Source organism: Lissotriton vulgaris, chromosome 8, assembly GCF_964263255.1.
Source record: "Lissotriton vulgaris chromosome 8, aLisVul1.2, whole genome shotgun sequence".
Classification (NCBI taxonomy): Eukaryota; Metazoa; Chordata; class Amphibia; order Caudata; family Salamandridae; genus Lissotriton; species Lissotriton vulgaris.
In genome coordinates this window covers 984,667,921-984,689,629 of record NC_141696.1, presented here as the reverse complement: position 1 = coordinate 984,689,629, position 21,709 = coordinate 984,667,921, and the positions used below count along the sequence as shown (strand labels likewise).

Genomic DNA, 21,709 nt, shown 5'->3' with positions numbered 1-21,709 from the left:
CAGTGCCCCCCCCCCCCCGCCCGCTCCTGAAAGAGGGCGCACACACACCGCTGCCCCGAGTACTTCACAAATCTTTAAAAGACCATGCGCTTGTTCATGGGGCTTAAATGGTTTATCACCCCTTCTAGAACCCCTGCATCGACCCTCTGACGTTTCCTGGAAGAATTAGCACGTAACACAATACCAAGCCCTGTCAGCTGAAACCCCCGAGGAATCGTGGGGCATATTATCAAGGGGGTTTATTTCCGCTTTTTTGGCTTTAAAAGCCAAAAAAAAGGAGATAAAATTATCTCCCTATTACCAAGCTGTCGCTAACACCAGTTAGTGACAGCTAAAAGGAGATAGCGACCATCTTGGGCCCCGCTTTGCATGTCAGTGATATTTATCACTAATGACATGCAAAGTGGGCGTGCCAAGATGTTAGCGACTGGAAACAGTCCCTAACATCGCTATCTCCTATTACCAACTTTTGGAGATATTCGCGCTAAGCGCGAATATCTCCAAAAGCTAACACCTGCCCTGAGCAGTTTTTAGCCATGTTATCCAATGGAAGGTGGATAACATGGCTAAGAGCATTTGCTGGATAATGCATGAATATCGCGGACTTTTCAGCGATATTCATGCATTGCGGCCGTTTTTTATCGCATTTGCGATAAACCTTGCTAATAGCAAGGTTTATCTGCGATAAAATTCGCCGATGTGCGGCGATAATTTTTGTCTCTAAACAAGTTAGAGACAAAAATTATCGCTAGTTGTTGGTAATATGCCCCCGGGTTTTTCCTTGCAGGAATCGGGAGGCGGAAGACTAGCACTGAAATCAGTAGTCTCACGCCTGAATCGGGAGGATTGGTATGTCTGGATTCTCTACAGCTGGGGCCATAAACTACATCCGCAGGGCTAGGTGATAGCCTGGGTCCGGCCTGGACAATCGGACACAGAGGAAGAGGAGTGTCAGAGGGTGCGGTAGTGAATAGGGTGAAAGGGAGGTGTCGGGCGGGCACAGGGTGTGATTCTCAGGGAAGAGCAGTGCAGATGGGGGGAAGTATATGGCCCATGCATGAGAGAGAGAGCGGGGGTGACCAGTGCGTGGAGGAGATGCTTGCGAGGGTGGGGAGCCGTGCTGAGAATCGACGGCGTGCAGAGAGTGGGTCTGGTCAAGGCATCTAAAATGGCTGCCGTGCACGACAAAATTGTGGCATTGGACAAAAAGGCAAGATGGCGCAGACAATGTTTATCAATAAGGATTCATTTATAACAAAATATTTACTCGCAGTGACAAAATGGTGGTCAACACTTCCTGATTTCCATCGAATCGAACGTTAACAGACGTCACGCAGCAAAAAAAAAAAAAAAGCTCACGCACAGCCGCTGGGAGACATGTATCAACATATATGAGCCTCCTCAGCCACCCTCAGAAAACATAAGGGGTCAGGATACGTCTCCCGCACCCCCTTATACCTAGTAATTTAATTAAAACGAAACACAAAATGGCGAATTCCCGTTTCGCTACCAGTTTGCGGCCCAGTTCGCGGCCCGGGAAGCGCTTCTACCGTGAAAAATAATTTTTTTTTTATTTTCCCCACGGGACCCTTTAATAACCCCAACATCATTCCTAGGGGGTCAAGAGGGGTATACCTTGCCCCCTTTCATTAAATACCCCCTTCGTTTTTCACCTCTTCTTCTCTCTCGATCCTACCGAGAGATAAGATGGCGGCCGCTCCGGACTGTTTAGAATGTTGACAGACACCGGAGAGCCAATCAGCTTTCTGCGCGCAAAGTTCCGTTTCGCGAAAAGTAAGCGGACCGGAGCGCAGCCCGGAGCGCTGTTACAGATATATATCTTGTTTTGAACGTTAATTTATCAAAAACCACTGGAGCACATATATTGAGACCTAGCAAAGGCACATCGGGCTAACAGTCCCTACAATTTTGCCAAGTTTCGTGCAAATCCATTCAGCCGTTCGAGCTAAAAGTGAGGCCAAAGGCCCTATGGAAAAATGAATGGGAAAAACGTGTTTTGGGACCCCCCTTTTTTCTCGGCCCCCCCCTTGATGAAACCCCCCCGAATTTTCAGGGGCTGCTCAGAAACAAAATGTGCCATTTTCCTGAAAATTTCAGCCGATTTCGTCCACAAACGCCAAAGTTATTAGACATAGAATTTTCAAAAGTTCCATAGACAAATAATCCTAACTATATATACCTACTGGCGACACGCCAGTAGGTTTTATATATATATATATATATATATATATATATATATATATATATATATATATATATATATATATATATATATAATATATATATATAATATATATATATTATTTTGGTTAAACTTGGCTGTGATGTAAATCATTCCTCCTGAAATGTAGTTCATATAAAGTTAAACATGTTTAAACATTACTTACCTCTACTACGTTAAGCAGGCTGGCCGGGTCCTGCTCAATGATATCAGCCCATGTCATCTGCCACTGTGGCAGTGCATACAGCACCGCACTCTCCCCAATCACAGCTTGTGTCACATTTTAGCACTCGCCGAGCCTATTACCTGCTGTCAAGTATGAGGAGGAGGTGGCGTAACATTAAAAAACTGTAACTTCCAACTTGCTAAAATTGTGGCCGAGCATTACACCCTTGCGTCGCCATCGACCACTGTGGGCTGGAAGGGCATAGCGGTGCTGCCTGCCTCTGTCATAGCCGGGAGAAGGCAGGTAGGGAAAACAGAAAAATAGAACAAAAAATTGAAAATAGAAACACCGAGTGGTCAAAAGGAAACAAAAAGTAACAATGAAGTTGTAAAAAGGGAGAGTTATACAAGAATGAGGTGGATGGGCCTCAGAAGTTGCGAAGCTTCCTAGTAAGGAGCAAGCTTGAGTATTCAAAATGACTGCTCCCCTGCACAACATGTCATGCCGGTTCCACGTTATATTTTTTAACAGGAATGCGTCTATGGTGTTATTTATGAGTGCAAGGCGCCAGAGACTCATTGCAAATAATTACGTGCAAGTTTGTATCATTTTGTTAATTTTGGGGTATTTTCAGAACCTAGGCAAGTATTGCTCTCCCCTAATTGAGACCACTTATGTATGACCGAAAAAGTGGATAAACAGGGGTAGACTGTTGCAGCAATAGGACTAAGATGGAAGGAAGGCCTAGCATTAAAGAAGAAGTAAAGGACATCAGGTGCATTGGTTGAGGAAGAAAAAGATAAGGAATTTGAATAGCTAGAATATTAGGAACAGGAGCGTTAGGATTGGCAAATGAGGAAATAGAGACCTTAATAGTAGGGAAATTAAAGGGTGCAAATCAATGATGAGCACTGGGAGGCTAAGAAGTAAATTCAAAGTTGGTCCATTGTGGAAAATTCTTCAATTTAAGGATCATCAGAGTGAAGTGGTCTGCGCAAGGTGGACAGAAACTTGCCATGTTTATCTAGAATAGGGAGAATAATATTGAATGGAGTCATGTGAAGTTATTGGTTTCCAAACCACACTGCTGCTTTCTCATTATTGTACACAGTTTGTTTTTCAAGGAATAAAATATGATGTTGATACATCTTCTTGCCAAAGTGACCCTTCCTTTATCATTCACAATGCAGGCGTTTTGATTACCGTCCAAAAACAGACCCATACTGTCAAGCGCTGTACACTTTCTGCCCAACTGGTTATCCCGATGGACAGATTCCTGCAATGAAAGATGAGGACACAATTGAGGTCTTCAGACTGCAGACCCCTGTGTGGGAATTCAAGTATGGTGATCTCTTGGGACATTTTGTAAGTATAAAATCACTTCATCTTGTACTTTAACAGTAATTTAAGCTACTCTGGTTTATTACTCTAAATCTGATTTACAGAAGTGATATATATTAGCTCTTCTGAATAAGAACATTTTTTTGTGTAGCACTTACTGATCCAGTTTGCCATTTTGTAATTTTCAAATCACTTTCCTTGCAGGACACAAGGTTAATTCAGTGTTGTTGAGATTTAAACTTGTGACCTACAGCCTGGGTACACACACATTGAAGCAACAAGCACGTAACACTGTTTTTGAAGTATACAGTTTGTTATGTTTTGCTTATGCTTACACCTTTCAGACACACTATTGAATCTTCCCTATAACCTTTTGTGATAATTTTTAGGTCGAAGCCTCCATTGCAGGGCATGGCCCTACTGGAGGCAAAGACTTATTGTGAACAGGAGAATTTCAGTACTGCGTGAAACCACGCCCCCTTTTTCCATTGGCAGGCCTCTCGAAACAGAGGCCTGCCATTGGAAAAAGCTCCTGTTTAGCAGATTTGTCTGCACTGGATCCCACCTCTCGAGGACTCCATGACCTGCCTTACGGTAGCACGACAATATTTTCAGAAATATTGCCTTGGCAACCATGAGGCAGGTCAGGGAGTCCTGGAGGGGCGGTAATCAGTATCCTGTTTCCTCGGCGGTGGAGCAGGTAGGGGAGAGGCGGTGCTTGTTTAGGACTTGTTCCCTGCCTAGAGTGCATGACATCAATGATACAACGTCGTCATTTGCTGTATATTACTTGTGCTGCTGGCTCAGTGATAGTTTTTTGGGGTCTCCTTTTGGGAATGCTCATGTGCAGTGCTTTTGTACAGCGCAATCTATTGATAAATAAGTACTTTATAAATATATATTTGTAAGTTTAAGAGTTATTCTTAACGTGAGCATGTAATTTCAAAAGCTATATTATGATACAGGATATTACTGATCAATGTTTTCTGGTATATTTGCTCATGTGTTCCATTTCTTAAAGATCAGTTATACCGGAGCACCTTTCTTTATCCAGTCATCACGGCCAAAAATCTTATACAACAGAGTTCTCATAAGGGCCAGCAGGGGTCGAAAGCGGCACATTACATAAAGCGAGGAGGGATTTCTGAGACGGGGAAAGCGGGCATCTCTCACTCTGCCGAGACGGCCTGCTGGAGAAGGTGGGTGGCAGGATCTCCTTTCTGAAGCTTTATTAATCCCCGCCATGGAAACGCACGAGCGTCCATTTTTACGGTTCAGGAGGCGGTTGAGCTGTTTCAGAGAATACACCCCGGATTTCTCTTCGCTCAGACTTCTCAGTAGCTACTAGCTAGGATACATTCATGATTTCACTACATACAATTTAGAGGTGCAGAAACGCTGTAAATAACCACCAAGGCCGTTGCTTTGAGCATCCCCGGAGCTGGTTGTTTCTGAGCTGGGCTGGGTGAGCAGATGAGGCGGCTGCGTCCACCGAGCTTTGCTTCTGAAGCCGCTGAGTACGGTCCGCCCAATCTCTCCACAAGTAAGCTACTCGTATGTCAGTTTTGACAGGCGATCAAAGGATTTATAACTATCAGAGCCTGTCTCCTTGTTCTTCTTTCACCCCTTTCTTTCCTGCCTTTTTCTGTCACCTATCTTGTTTCCAGTAAATAACGTCATCTGGAGTTAGCTAAGTACATGTGTCATAATGCCTCGACACTGTTGTACAAACTGCGACTGTCTAACCTTGTAACAGAAATGCTAATGTTTTTGCATAAAATAAATAAAACACTTTGAAATCAACAGATAGCTAGAACTTGATAGCATATCCGTCAGTCAAGGCCTGCGGTACCTCAGCCGACAGTAACACCGCCTCATAATAAATGACCCTCAGTCACCCACTGACCACAAGTCACAATGTATATGTAGGTATGCTACCAAGAGCTTCTGACATGAGCGACGCCGTCATCCAGTCCTGGCTTTTTACTCAACCGGTTGTTTTTTGGCTCCAATGCAACGTGGAATGAACTGAAGCGAAGGCTGACCGTAGGGGTGACACGTGACTTGGTGCTGGTGCGTATAACGCATGGAGCAGGCGAGGGAGTAATGGGGGCTGTGTATAGCAGGCAGTGCTCGATACGCATTACAGAAGCATGAGAGCAGTCATCCTAAGTGCAATGGGGTTTGAAAAGACCAGGGAACCAGAGTCTTATCAGGGACCTTGCCTGAACAGTCTATTACAAGAGTAGCACAATAATAAATGTTAAGTAACCAACTAATTCATTTATTGACATTAATCAAAAACACTTTATACTCTCATTATTGACACGTTGTGATAAAGTTACATTTTGTTGGTGCAAGTAACTGTACCTACGATGTCTGCTTTATTAGAAGTCGTGCCCAGGTTCACAAAGGCAGAGTCCCCCTCATACACTAACACTATGACCAAAAGAGAAGAAAAACAGAAAATAAATCTGGCCGTGGCGTAACGCAAAAGGATACCCCGCCCCCCATCCCCATTAACCGCCCCTCAAAGAATGTGGCCGAGGCCCATGAGTCTACCACATCTCACGTGGGCTCCCCTGAAGGGTGGGGGCCCCTACGCCGCACTGACTACAGGCGCCTGTGATAAGCTGCTTATGCCGCTAGAAACTGGGCCCACAGAAACCTGATGTTACTGGCATCTGGCTCGAGAATGTCTCCAAATGGGAAATGAGTGGACACAATTGAAAGAACAACTACCAGAAGTACCAGAGGGTCTTAAAAAGAGAGAAGAGTTCATAGGTGATAGACGCCCACCCAACAGTGCAAAGCCCTTAAACTGACTAGAAGATAGCGTAGTGTGCAAGAAACATCTCAAGTGGATGAGGAAAATACCCATCAGTCACCACTCGGATCCGCCCATCATCATTTGGGATTTATCCGGACCACCCGTCTGAGAATGTTTTTATTACAGTCAAATAGAGACCTGGTGGTTGAAAAGTCTCCTTTGCTGAACCAACAACAATGTGGTCTGCCACTCAATATTAATGAGTGGAAAAAATCATGGGACTGGGGTGTGCAGTGCGAATGAATGTGAGTGAAAAACAATAAACAAAGGGGCATATTACCAAGCAATAGCGATAATTATCGCTATTGCTTGGTTAGAGACAAACATTTACCGCTAAGCTGCGGCGATTTTTATCGCAGATAAACCTTGGTATTACCAAGGTTTATCGCAAATGCGATAAAAATCGGCCGCAATGCATGAATATCTGTGAAAAGTCAACGATATTCATGCATTACCGAGCTAATGCTCTTAGCCATGTTATCCACCACCCATTGGATAACATGGCTAAGAACTGCTCAGGGCAGGTGTTAGCTTTTGGAGATATTCGCGCTTAGCGCAAATATCTCCGAACGTTGGTAATAGGAGATAGCGATGTTAGCGACTGTTTCCAGTCGCTAACATCTTGGCACACCCACTTTGCATGTCATTAGTGATAAATATCACTGACATGCAAAGTGGGGCCCAAGATAGTCGCTATCTCCTACTAGCTGTCGCTAACTAGTATTAGCGACAGCTAGGTAATAGGGAGATAATTTTATCTCCGCTTTCTTGGCTTTTAAAGCCAAAAAAGCGGAGATAAACCCCCTTGATAATATGCCCCTAAGTGTGCTAAAATTGGTTAAGAGAGCACAGAGCAACCTTTATTCGATGGATGCTCACTAGACCAAGATTAAAATTGTTTTGTCTAAGACAGTCAGGTTAGGTAGACTGTCTGAGTTAGAGCCAGGTCGACATGTTTCAGCAATATAGGACTCCTGCGTCCTTGCTTTCATCAGGACCATATAAGCAAAACCGGTGCTACTGCACAATAGTGAAGAAATAAAGAAGTGACAACAGAGAGTGTGGGAAAAACAAGTGCAAAAAGTCACCTGAAAGTTCCAAATACGATTACAGCTAGTGTAGTTCACTGTGGATTTAGAAAGAAAAAGGAGGAATGAGTGTCAGATAAGGCTATCTACTCCATTTGAACTCTTATGATAATTAAGTCCATTATATATGGATCTCCAGTTCTGTCATATTTTACTGGTGCTGACATGCGCTCTATTTACGATAGAGAATCAGTTACATTATATTTGGAAATACACCTTACAATCCAAACACAAAGAAGGTCTTACCTTAGTCTGTAAGGTAGGACAACCCCACCCCACCTGGCAGTGGCTCAGGGGAAGAGTGAAGCACCGCTCTAAAAAAACATGTAAAGGTCACAACATTTTTACATAATGTGCATACAACTTCCATACAGTTCCCTTCTCTCTAGTTGACTGAAGAAAGACAAACTTTTAAAATAAATGACACCCCAATTACTTGCGTTAGAGACTGATTTTAAAGAGGCATGAATCGTGCTCGAACCCATGGGAAAAAGGTTGTAACAGCAAGCATGGTGAAAACAGAGGGTGTGTTGTTTCTGACCCGAAATGCTACTGCTGCAATGGAGGAGCCCCCCTCTTACCTGTCCGTCGGTACTCCGTAGCCGGCGTCTGAACCGACTGGGGAGGTACCGAACGGCAGGAGCGGGCTTCGTTTTCTAGCGCTGTCCGATAGGCGGAGAGTCACGTGGTTGTATTCTTGTTGATTCGAGCTGTCACGAGCGTTCAGGCATGTCTGGCTGCTCGTGACAAGCTCGTGTTGTTGCCACCATTTGTTATCTTTTGAACATCCAGAATGTTATCGGTTGTACTGCATTCTGTGGGTTGTCATTACAAGCTGTAACCTTAAGACGTGAGCATCTAATAAACTCCGTCTCCGACTACAACCTTCTTCGTGTCCTTCCTTGACTTTCCTACAGTGGTATTTGCGGTTCAGTGGTGCTATTGGTCTATTAAATGCTGACCGTCTTACCGCCCTTTTCATTGGGCTTCATTTTTCTAGCGCCTTCCGATAGGCGGACAGATCACGTGGTATTCGTGGTTTAGTGATACCGTTGGTCTATTGCGCGCTGGCCGTGTAACCGCGCTTCTTATTGGTGTTGTCTAGGCTACAGTAGTATTTATGTGTGAGTCCATGTTTGTTGATAAAAAACGTAGGAGTATGAGCAATGAAAGAGTCTCAAAATCAGGATGGTAATTCACATCTACATATAAATACGTGTAGCAGAACCCATACGGAGAGACGGTGCTCTAAAACACCGCATATATTGACAAAAAACAACGGTGATACCGGGTTTACATGAGCCCGTATCTGATGTTTCAAATGATGTCATAGTTAGCGCTCGGCAATATCCTAAGCGCATTGCCACCTATCTGCAGCTGCAAGGAAATGTACTCGTCAACTATTGGGCTGATTGGGCGTCTATCACCTATGAACTCTTCTCTCTTTTTAAGACCCTCTGGTACTTCTGGTAGTTGTTTGGTATCTGGGGACTGTATCCAGAGCTAGGTCTTTAAATTTCCCCGAGGTCCTCCCCCACTGTAGTGTTTTTTGTCACAATTAAAAGAAGACAGATGTGAGGCAGCTACAGAGTTCTGACTGACTGCGCGTTCCTGGCAGCGGGGGAGGGGTGTCGGGCATCCCGTTCCTCTATTAATCCATTATGTGGGCCAAAACGTTAATGTTTATATTTTTAGGAGCACTGTGTTTTATTTACGGCAGAAACACCCTCTCCCCTAGTTGTTTAATATGAAAATATTTTTCTAAAGCAGGAAATGAGCTGAGAACGTTACATTTCTGTACGGCTGGCAAACTGGCTCAATTTTTTTATTTTGAGAGGGAGAGTACCTGCGCCTTTCAAGAAAAACGTAATAATTTTCATTGGAGCGTACCGGCACTTCTCAGAAGCAAGCAGGTAATCTGGTGCAGAGTACCTGCACTTCTATTTTTCCATTTCAAGCACAGCTTGTTCTACAAGGACTGTGAACTTCAGTCAATGAAAAATGACCACTTTATAACCGTTTTGTACAACAGAGATCTGACAGAGAGAGGGACGCCATAGAAGCAGCTGCCCAGGAGCACACAAGAAGGCAGCAATGCATACATGACTAACTCATGGTTGTGAATCACTTCATCTCACCCATTGCACATCCTCGCAATGTAGGCAGCGCACTCATACATATGGCGATTGGAAAGTGCCCGTTCATAGGATTCCAAAGTTCCAATCAAAGACCTAGGTTTTAATAAGATAGCTCAGTGGGTTAAACTACCTTTAAGCCACCAGCTTCCTCCCTAGCACTCCCACTCAGGCTATTGTCTTTCTGATGTCAGCATGGCAGCCACATTTCCCAGGTCAATGAGTGACTAGTGACACCAGGCCCTTTCTGGTTGAGACGGATGACCAGACTACCACCACCACACTCACCACAACCACCACCCTACCCACCACTACCACCATCAACACCCTACCCACCACCATCACCTTACCCACCACTGCTATGCACTACCACCGCCCTACCAACCACCACCCTACCCAACACTGCCCTACCCACCACCGCCCTACCCACCGCCACCCTACTCACCGCCCCCACCCCTACCCACCACCGCCACCACCCCCACTACCATCACCCTACCCCATCACCCTACCCACCACCACCCACCACAACCCTACCCACCACCATCGCCACTACCACCCTACCCACCCCTACCACACCCACTACCACCACCCTACCCACCCCTACCACCACCACACCCACACCCACCACCCTACCCACCACAATCACCACCGCCCACCACCCTACCCTACCCCCCATCACCCTACCCCCATCACCCTACCCACCACCACCCTACCCACCGCCACCCTACTCACCGCCACCCTACTCACCGCCCCCACCCCTACCCATCACTGCCACCCTACCCACCACCACCACCCTACCCACCACCACCCTCACCCTACCCACCATCACTCTACGCACCACCACCACCTCTCCCACTGCCACCAGTAGGTGGTGGAGAAGGAGTAGTAGGTGGTGGAGTAGGAGTAGTAGGTGGAGTAGTAGGTGGTGGAGTAGGTGGAGTAGTAGGAGTAGGTGGTGAAGTAGGAGTAGTAGTTATAGGTGGTAGAGTAGGAGTAGTAGGTGGTGGAGTAGGAGTAGTAGTAGGTGGTGGAGTAGGAGTAGTAGTGGTAGGTGGTGTAGTAGGTGGAGTAGGAGTAGTAGGAGGAGTAGGTGGTGTAGTAATAGGTGGTGGAGTAGTAGTAGTAGACGGTGGAGTAGGAGTAGTACTAGTAGGAGTAGTAGTAGTAGTAATAGTAGGTGGTGGAGTAGTAGTAGGTGGTGTAGTAGGAGTAGTAGGAGGAGTGGGAGTAGTGGGTGGTGGAGTAGGAGTAGTAGGTGGTGGAATATGAGTAGTAGGTGTAGGAGTAGTAGTAATAGGAGTAGTAGTAATAGGTGGTGGAGTAATAATAGTAGGTGGTGGAGTAATAGTAGTAGGTGGTGGAGTAGGAGTAGTAACAGTAGTAGGTGGTGGAGTAGGAGTAGGGTGGAGTAGGAGTAGTAGGTGGAGGAGTAGGAGTAGTAGGAGTAGTAGTAGGTGGTGAAGTAGGAGTAGTAGTAGGTGGTGGAGTAGGAGTAGTAGGTGGTGGAGGAGTAGGAGTAGGTGGTGGCGTAGTAGTAGGCGGAGTAGGTGAAGTAGTAGTAGGTGGTGTAGTAGTAGGTGGAGTAGGAGTAGGTGGTTTAGTAGTAGTAGGTGGTTTAGTTGTAGTAGGTGGTGGAGTAGTAATAGGTGGTGGAGTAGTAGGTGGTGGTGTAGTAAGTGGTGGAGTAGGAGTAGGATTAATAGGTGATGGAGTAGGCATAGTAGAAGTAGGAGTAGTAGTAGGTGGTGAAGGAGTAGTAGTAGGTGGTGAAGGAGTAGTAGTAGGTGGTGGAGTAGGAGGAGTAGGTGGTGGAGTATGAGGAGTAGGTGGAGAAGTAGGTGGTGTAGTAGGAGTAGTAGGTGGAGTAGGAGTAGTAGGTGGTGTAGGAGGAGTAGGAGTAGTAGGTGGTGGAGTAGGAGTAGTAGGTGGTGGAGTAGGAGTAGTAGGTGGTGGAGTAGGAGTAGTAATAGTAGGTAGTGGAGTAGTAGTAGGTGGTGTAGTAGTAGTAGGTGATGGAGTAGTAGTAGTAGACGGTGGAGTAGGAGTAGTACTAGTAGGAGTAGTAGTAATAGTAGGTGGTTGAGTAGTAGTAGGTGGTGTAGTAGGAGGAGTGGGAGTAGTGGGTGGTGGAATATGAGTAGTAGGTGTAGGGGTAGTAATAGGAGTAGTAGTAGGTGGTGGAGTAATAGTAGGTGGTGGAGTAGGAGTAGTAACAGTAGTAGGTGGTGGAGTAGGAGTAGGGTGGAGTAGGAGTAGTAGATGGCGGAGTGGGAGTAGTGGGTGGTGGAGTAGTAGTAGTAGATGGTGGAGTAGGAGTAGTACTAGTAGGAGTAGTAGTAATAGTAGGTGGTGGAGTAGTAGTAGGTGGTGTAGTAGGAGTAGTAGGAGGAGTGAGAGTAGTGAGTGGTGGAGTAGGAGTAGTAGGAGGAGTGGGTGTAGTAGGTGGTGGAATATGAGTAGTAGGTGTAGGAGTAGTAATAGGAGTAGTAGTAGTAGGTGGTGGAGTAGGAGTAGTAACAGTAGTAGGTGGTGGAGTAGGGGTAGGGTGGAGTAGGAGTAGTAGGTGGCGGAGTAGGAGTAGTAGTAGTAGGTGGTGGAGTAGGGTGGTGGAGTAGGAGTAGTAGTAGTTGGTGAAGTAGGAGTAGTAGTAGGTGGTGGAGTAGGAGTAGTAGGTGGTGGAGGAGTAGGAGTAGGTGGTGGTGCAGTAGTAGGCGGAGTAGGTGAAGTAGTAGTAGGTGGTGTAGTAGTAGGTGGTTTAGTAGTAGTAGGTGGTGGAGTAGTAATAGGTGGTGGAGTAGTAATAGGTGGTGGAGTAGTAGGTGGTGTTGTAGTAATAGGTGGTGGAGTAGTAGGTGGTGGTGTAGTAAGTGGTGGAGTAGGCGTAGTAGGAGTAGGAGAGTAGGATTAATAGGTGATGGAGTAGGCATAGTAGAAGTAGGAGTAGTAGTAGGTGGTGAAGTAGTAGGAGTAGTAGTAGCTGGTGGAGTAGGAGGAGTAGGTGGTGGAGTATGAGGAATAGGTGGAGAAGTAGGTGGTGTAGTAGGAGTAGTAGGTGTAGTAAGAGTAGTAGGTGGTGTAGGAGGAGTAGGAGTAGTAGGTGGTGGAGTAGGAGTAGTAGGTGGTGGAGCAGGAGTAGTACGTGGAGTAGGAGTGGTAGGTGCTGGAGTAGTAGTAGTAGTAGGTGGTGGAGTAGGAGTAGTAGGAATAGTAGGCGGTGGAGTAATAGGAGTAGTAGGTGGTGGAGTAGGAGTAGTAGGTGGTGTAGTAGGTGGTGGAGTAGGAGCAGTAGGTGGAGGAGTAGGAGTAGGTGGAGTCGTATTAGTAGGAGTAGTAGGTGGTGGAGTAGGAGGAATAGGTGGTGGAGTAGTAGGAGTAGTTGGTGGAGTAGGAGTATTAGGTGGTGGGGTTGGAGTAGTAGGTGGTGGAGTAGGAGTAGTAGGTGGTGGAGTAGGAGTAGTAGGTGGTGGAGTAGGAGTAGTAATAGTAGGTGGTGGAGTAGGAGTAGTAGGTGGTGGAGGAGTAGGAGTAGGTGGTGGCGTAGTAGTAGGCGGAGTAGGTGAAGTAGTAGTAGGTGGTGTAGGAGTAGGTGGAGTAGGAGTAGGTGGTTTAGTAGTAGTAGGTGGTTTAGTTGTAGTAGGTGGTGGAGTAGTAATAGGTGGTGGAGTAGTAGGTGGTGGTGTAGTAAGTGGTGGAGTAGGAGTAGGAGAGTAGGATTAATAGGTGATGGAGTAGGCATAGTAGAAGTAGGAGTAGTAGTAGGTGGTGAAGGAGTAGTAGTAGGTGGTGAAGGAGTAGTAGTAGGTGGTGGAGTAGGAGGAGTAGGTGGTGGAGTATGAGGAGTAGGTGGAGAAGTAGGTGGTGTAGTAGGAGTAGTAGGTGGAGTAGGAGTAGTAGGTGGTGTAGGAGGAGTAGGAGTAGTAGGTGGTGGAGTAGGAGTAGTAGGTGGTGGAGTAGGAGTAGAAATAGTAGGTAGTGGAGTAGTAGTAGGTGGTGTAGTAGTAGTAGGTGATGGAGTAGTAGTAGTAGACGGTGGAGTAGGAGTAGTACTAGTAGGAGTAGTAGTAATAGTAGGTGGTGGAGTAGTAGTAGGTGGTGTAGTAGGAGGAGTGGGAGTAGTGGGTGGTGGAATATGAGTAGTAGGTGTAGGGGTAGTAATAGGAGTAGTAGTAGTAGGTGGTGGAGTAATAATAGGTGGTGGAGTAGGAGTAGTAACAGTAGTAGGTGGTGGAGTAGGAGTAGGGTGGAGTAGGAGTAGTAGATGGCGGAGTGGGAGTAGTGGGTGGTGGAGTAGTAGTAGTAGATGGTGGAGTAGGAGTAGTACTAGTAGGAGTAGTAGTAATAGTAGGTGGTGGAGTAGTAGTAGGTGGTGTAGTAGGAGTAGTAGGAGGAGTGGGAGTAGTGGGTGGTGGAGTAGGAGTAGTAGGAGGAGTGGGTGTAGTAGGTGGTGGAATATGAGTAGTAGGTGTAGGAGTAGTAATAGGAGTAGTAGTAGTAGGTGGTGGAGTAATAGTAGGTGGTGGAGTAGGAGTAGTAACAGTAGTAGGTGGTGGAGTAGGGGTAGGGTGGAGTAGGAGTAGTAGGTGGCGGAGTAGGAGTAGTAGTAGTAGGTGGAGTAGGGTGGTGGAGTAGGAGTAGTAGTAGTTGGTGAAGTAGGAGTAGTAGTAGGTGGTGGAGTAGTAGGTGGATGAGGAGTAGGAGTAGGTGGTGGTGCAGTAGTAGGCGGAGTAGGTGAAGTAGTAGTAGGTGGTGTAGTAGTAGGTGGTTTAGTAGTAGTAGGTGGTGGAGTAGTAATAGGTGGTGGAGTAGTAATAGGTGGTGGAGTAGTAGGTGGTGTTGTAGTAATAGGTGGTGGAGTAGTAGGTGGTGGTGTAGTAAGTGGTGGAGTAGGCATAGTAGGAGTAGGAGAGTAGGATTAATAGGTGATGGAGTAGGCATAGTAGAAGTAGGAGTAGTAGTAGGTGGTGAAGTAGTAGGAGTAGTAGTAGCTGGTGGAGTAGGAGGAGTAGGAGGTGGAGTATGAGGAATAGGTGGAGAAGTAGGTGGTGTAGTAGGAGTAGTAGGTGTAGTAAGAGTAGTAGGTGGTGTAGGAGTAGTAGGTGGCGGAGTAGGAGTAGTAGGTGGTGGAGCAGGAGTAGTAAGTGGAGTAGGAGTGGTAGGTGGTGGAGTAGTAGTAGTAGTAGGAGTAGTAGGAATAGTAGGCGGTGGAGTAATAGGAGTAGTAGGTGGTGGAGTAGGAGTAGTAGGTGGTGGAGTAGGAGCAGTAGGTGGAGGAGTAGGAGTAGGTGGAGTCGTAGTAGTAGGAGTAGTAGGTGGTGGAGTAGGAGGAATAGGTGGTGGAGTAGTAGGAGTAGTTGGTGGAGTAGGAGTATTAGGTGGTGGGGTTGGAGTAGTAGGTGGTGGAGTAGGAGTAGTAGGTGGTGGAGTAGGAGTAGTAGGTGGTGGAGTAGGAGTAGTAATAGTAGGTGGTGGAGTAGTAGTAGGTGGTGGAGTAGTAGTAGTAGGTGGTGGAGTAGGAGTAGGTGGAGTAGGAGTAGTAGGTGATGGAGTAGTAGTAGTAGTAGTAGGAGGAGGAGGAGTAGTAGGAGGTGGTGGAGTAGTAGGAGTAGTTGGTGGAGTAGGAGTAGTAGTTGGAGTGTGAGTAGTAGGTGTAGTAGGTAGAGTAGTAGGTGGAGTAGGAGTAGTAATAGTAGGTGGTGGAGTAGTAGTAATAGTAGGTGGAGTAGTAGTAGGTGGTGGAGTAGTAGGAGTAGGAGTAGGTGGTGGAGTAGTAGTAGTAGGTGGTGGAATAGTAGGAGTAGTAGTAGTAGGTGGTTTAGTAGTAGTAGGTGGTGAAGTAGGAGTAGTAGGTGGTGGAGTAGTAGGAGTAGTAGTAGGAGTAGGTGGTGGAGTAGTAGTAGTAGGTGGTGGAGTAGTAGTAGTAATAGTAGTAGGTGTTGAAGTAGTAGGTGGTGGAGTAATAGGAGTAGGAGTGGCAGTAGGAGTGGCAGTAGAAGTGGCAGTAGGTGGTGGAGTAGGAGTAGTAGGAGTGGGTGGTGTAGTAGGAGTGGTAGGTGGTGAAGTATGAGGAGTAGGTAGAGTAGGTGTTAGTGAAGTAGGTGGTGGAGTAGGAGTAGTAGGTGGAGTAGGTGTTAGTGAAGTAGGTGGTGGAGTAGGAGTAGTAGGTGGCATAGTAGGTGGTGTAGTAGGAGGAGTGGGAGTAGTAGGTGGTGGAGTAGGAGTAGTAGGTGGTGGAGTAGGAGTAGTAGGTGGTGGAGTAGGAGTAGTAGGTGGTGGAGTAGGAGTAGTAGGAATAGTAGGAGTAGTAGGTGGTGGAGTAGGAGTAGTTATTAGCATTTCTTACAACGCCCTTGGACTATACCATTTCCTGCTGAAAGGCAATATTTTTCGCCATGTGTTCCCATACCTGGCGTGTCACGCAGTTTGGTGCTTACTTACCCTATATGTTAAACAAGCATTTGCTATGCAATAGGTCTTGCAGATAGGCAAATTTGAGCTATTGGTATTGTAAATGTATATGCTTTTTATTTATATATTTAAAACCAAACCCAAAATAAAAGCCATAGCCATTTACAATACTACACTAATTCCCCCACCTTTTATCTGCATATCTTCCCCTTCATTCTAATCTAAATACTCCATCAGTACAACACATCTTACTCACAAACATATACAATATATGTTGCCCTCTACCAAACAGATATAGTTTACGGTTAGACACAATAAGTCTGTATATATCACATTAGGCCATTTAGTACTATCTTTTTACTTTTATTTAAAATTACAAATCATTTTCATTATGTTTTACAAAATAAAAACACACAAAAAACAATGTCATTTACAATATCAATAGCTCTTAATAATGTCACTGCGAGACCTATTGCATTTTTAATGCTTGTTAAATTATGATCTCCAGTACTTGCGCTAAGAGTTTATTCCAGACATTCACCTCTCCTTCCTTGTAACAATTTGTTTTAATGTTGCTCCATGAGCACTCTCGTTCTTTCAGTTTTCATACTGTAATCTCTGGTAGTACTACTCGTGGGCATAAACCAAGAGTAACTCATTTCTTGACAGCACAAGAGACTAAAAAACGACTGTTTTGGAATTGTTACATAAATTATGGCATCTCTGAGATTAAAGAAGTCCAAAATTCCTCTTCAGTTTATTTCTATTTTGTGCATCTACTACCTGACCAGGAAATGAAGACCTATGAAGTTGGATGTCTCAAATATTTGTGTAGGTGGCTGTAGTTACTATTTTGCCCTCCACAGCTTCCAATTACTCTCATTTCATAATATTGTTTAATTTTTGAGTGCCATAATTTTGTCCTGGGAAGTACCTACATATACACTTATTTCAGCTAATTTACTTAGTTTTTCTAATTGACGTAGAAAGGTACAACCCAACCATTAAGAATGTATTCACATCAAAGAAAGGTGCAAGTCAACCCTCCAAATCTGGACCAAAAGAAAAACAGGGATACGTGAGTCCTTATTAGCAGTAAATAAATGAACAAGCATTTACAATGCAATGGTTTCGCCTATTGAAAAGTTTGAGCTATTGGCATTGTAAATGACAAAATTAGTATTTATGTGTTGGTTTTGAAAACAGATAAATAAATAAATTGTCATTTACAATGCCAATAGTTTAATCTCTGGCAAATGCCACACAAAAACACACAGAGCCACACACACACAGACCCACACACACACACACACACACAGACCCACACACACACACACACAGACCCCCACACACACACACACAGACCCACACACACACAGACCCACACAGACCCACACACACACACAGACCCACACACAGAGCCACACACACACACCCAGAGCCACACACACACACACACCCAGAGCCACACACACACACCCACCCAGAGCCACACACACACACACACCCAGAGCCACACACACACACACCCTGAGACACACACACACACCCAGAGCCACACACACACACCCAGAGCCACACAAACCCACCCAGAGCCACACACACCCACCCGGAGCGACACACACCCACCCAGAACAACACCCACCCACCGCCACACACAGAGAGCCACACACAGAGCCACACACACCCACCCAGAGCCACACCCACCCAGAGCCACACCCATCCACCCAGAGCCCCACACACTCACCCAGAGCCACACACACCCACCCAGAGCCACAAACACCCACCCAGAGCCACACACACCCACCCAGAACCACACACACCCACCCAAAGCCACACACACACTCAGGAGAGCAAGTACAGCGAGGGGGCAGGGAAGCAAGCACAGCGAAGGGGCAGGGAAGCAAGCACAGCGAGGGGGCAGGGAAGCAAGCACAGCGAGCGGGCAGGGAAGCAAGCACAGCGAGGGGGCAGGGAAGCAAGCACAGCGAGGGGGCAGGGAAGCAAGCACAGCGAGGGGGGCAGGGAAGCAAGCACAGCGAGGGGGCAGGGAAGCAAGCACAGCGAGGGGGCAGCGAAGAAAGCACAGCGAGAGGGCAGGGAAGCAGTTCCTCTCACTCCCAGACCCTCCCAACATCCCGTCAGCCTTGCGCAACATCCGAGGGCATAACCATCCCTGCATGACACACGGTCAGCAACGGCCTCTTGGAGTCCGAGGGCATCCGTATATCATGAACACCACAGAGAACAAGGGGTTTCCAGTGAAAGACTGGGTACGGATTGGGGCGCAATTAAGCCAACAGACCAATTCTCCTCGTTTGTGCAACACAGGCCCACCTTACAGTAGGTGCAATCATGGAAAAGCACAGGCTAAATCTTCAAGAGGTGGGCATAGTTTGCCAGCCCCCTTCACCCGTGTTCTGGGAGTATTAATCAAAGATGAACCCGTCAACGTACACTCGCGGCTCAGTAAACATGACCTAGCAGTCACTACTACTTTAAATGCTACGGCAAACTTAATGAATGGTTTGACAGCTAATACACCCAGCCAAGTATTACTCGCAGAAACTAGTAAGAAACATGGCCCGCTCATTATTTGAGGAGTAGGCAATATGTCAGATGTGAAAATCCAATGTTGGGAATAATAGATGCCCCATCCTTTTGCCCCTACTCATCCTTCACCAATTCATCAGAGTCTCAGATGGGACATGTGTGCTTTTGCTCGTTTGGAAGAACTTTACCGCCCTTATCCTTTCTGCAGACACACATGGCCCATCATGTAGCGCCACTGCCCTACAGCCTTCCGAATGGCCCTCGTGCACAGCTAACCAATGGCTCTTTTGCAGAGCTCTATGCTACCACTGCTAATACCAGCACTCATAGCATCTACCGCAGCTTCCATTGCCTCTTGCACATTGCATCTCTTCTACAGAACAAAACAGCTCATACCCAACAGCGTCTGTCCTGAACACACCACCGGCAGAGCCACCCCTGTATGGAACTGTCATAATCCGTTATACCGCCCCAATGCTTCTCCTCAGCCTACCTGCGTTTACCCTCCACAGCTCATCGGTCCCTCTCCAGCTAGGACCATAACATACACTGCCCACCAACCTCTCCTCCACATCTTATCAGTGCCCCTCCCGCACAGACCACCGGCGCTCGTGTGTTTACCCTTCGGTCCCGAATTAGTTTAATTACATATACATCCAGCTCCCACGGTACCACTGAAACATCCCAGTGCCCAGGACTCACCATGAAGTCGCTACAGAAGCTGTCGTCACCGCAGGGCTCCTTCCTCTCCATGGCTCTCACCCGCTGGATAAAGCTCCGTAGGATCACCGCCTGCTCCATGCTGCCTCGCGACGTGCCCGTTCCCCTATATCAGCAATTGCCCTTCAAGCCCCCATCCAGCCCCGTGCCGGGTCGCTCATCACGCCCGGCGGCTGTTCCCAGCCTGGCTACTCTTCCTAGGCTCGGCGACTCCTCCGGGTAAGGGAGGGACTGGCCGGAACTGGGGGCGCCGAGCCCTCCAACGCCCACATAGAAACAGCAGACGGACGCTACGTTAGGGACCGTGCGTGCGTGAACAAAGAAGGACTGGGGATCCGTCGCCGTGGCGCTAACGTGCTGCCATCATCCAATGGGAGCGAACTCAGTCGCCAACTAGAAAGGAATTTAATTGTAGACTGACCTGGTTAACCAGACGAAGAAAGAATGTTTTGTTGAGTATTAGTCAACATGTTGGAGCGGGAATAGCTCGGAGTCTCCAGTATTTACGACCTAATGTGGGCGGATTCAGTAGGCACACGGACAGCGGGAGGGGGGCAGGCAGGCACAGGACAGCGGGAGGGGGGGCGGAACGGACAGCGGGAGGGGGGCGGGAACACGAACAGCGGGAGGGGGGGAACGGGCACACAGTCAGCGGGAGGGGGGGGCGGGAACAGGCACTCACCTGGACATCTTCCGGCGGCCGGGGTCGGCATAATGACGAAAACAAACACCTAAAAAAACGAAACTCCGCCCACCCCCGATGACGATGCAAAAAGGGTGGAGAGGGAAAAAATCTCGGGAACGCCCACGAATCTGGTCCGGCCTTGAGATGTTGTGTGAAGTGGGCCCTTCTGGGGAGGTAGAGCACGAGTCTTGCCACTGAGTTCTGTATTATATGCCATTTCTTCAGGAGACGTGCAGTGATTCCTACATAGTGTATTTCCGTAGTTCAGTCTGCTGGTGATGACGTGGCTGACAGTTCCAGTAGGATGAGGGCTGCTGTTTCCCCGCTGTCCAGGGATCTGATGTAGTCTGTGGCTGCAATCTAGGCTGTCTCGGTGCTGTGGTTAGTTTGAAATCCTGATTGGGAGGGATCCAGAAGTTTGTGCTCTTGTAGGTGTTGGGTGAGTTGCTAGTTTACTGCTTTCTCAATACTTTTGCTGGATGGGGGAGCAGAGAGATGGGCCAGTAGTTCTTCATTTTGGCTGAGTCTGCAGATGTTTTTTTCAGGACGGGCCTCACTTCCGTTTGTTTCCAATCCTCCGGGAAGAAGGTAGCGGTGATGGATGTACTTAGCTCGTCACCAACGGGCATCATTCCAAACCACCATTTTTTCTCCCCAGTGTGCCACTTTAAAGAGAGGCCCACCTAATTCAATTCAGTACTGACACTGTTTCTCATGGAAACAGTCCAAAGCAAACCTTGGTCATCTCCTCTCTACCCTGCAGCGAACCGCTATTTTACTTTTTTATTTTTTACTTGGGGGAAATATGAGGTTCGCAGCCCCTGAATATCATTGGCAAAACTACGCCCCTGGTTAGGAGACTGCCCAGGAGATGCATTGAAGGGTGCCAGTCTGCCAAACTCTTCTCTCACTTCTGTGACAGGATATAACGCAGGTGGCATGCTGTGAGACTCTACCTAGAAAAACCATCTCAGGTTGGTGGTGGTCTGCTCCGAGGTGATAGGCTGCAACACTTGGAGAAAAATACACATTGTAGGCTTTCAGTTCCTGCCTACTGATAAACTAGGAGACCTCCCAGAATATTCATTGTAATCTGATGGTCTGCACCCAGGTGACAAGCTACAAGTCTCCTCACAGAATGCACTGCGGATGCGTTTAGCTCACACCTGACGGCAGCCTATGAGACTCCTCAGAAGCTGCTGCAGGCTTCTAGTTCGATTCCAGGGGACAGGATACGAGTCCTCGTCCTGAACACCTTGCTGGCTTTCTACTCCCACCCAAGTGACAAGCCGAGACACTTGCCGGAATACACATCGCAGGGCGAGTTCTGCACCTTGCTGATAGGTTGGTGTTCGTTTGATTTGGGAGTGAGAGATAAGGGAGGGACGTTGTCCTGCGAGCACTTGGGGACTTCCAGAACGCCGCAGCGCTCTGAAGGTGGGCAATGGGCATTGTGTTTCTTGGGAGCTGGACGAGGGTATAGTCTGAATGATACCAGTAGGTTGTCACCTGCTTCTTCAGCGCCCTATTCTGATGGGCGCAAT

General features: G+C 47.1%; 1 protein-coding gene across 2 annotated transcripts in view; it reads left to right on the top strand.

Moving 5' to 3' along the window:
- CLN5 (CLN5 lysosomal BMP synthase) overlaps positions 1-21,709 on the top strand; it is a 224,334-nt gene that overhangs the window by 91,462 nt on the left and 111,163 nt on the right. For both annotated transcript variants that reach the window (XM_086934855.1, XM_086934854.1), the window contains exon 2: positions 3,599-3,773. In XM_086934855.1, coding sequence (XP_086790981.1) covers positions 3,690-3,773 — 84 coding nt within the window. In that variant the 5' untranslated portion in view covers positions 3,599-3,689. The remainder of the gene's footprint in view (positions 1-3,598; positions 3,774-21,709) is intronic.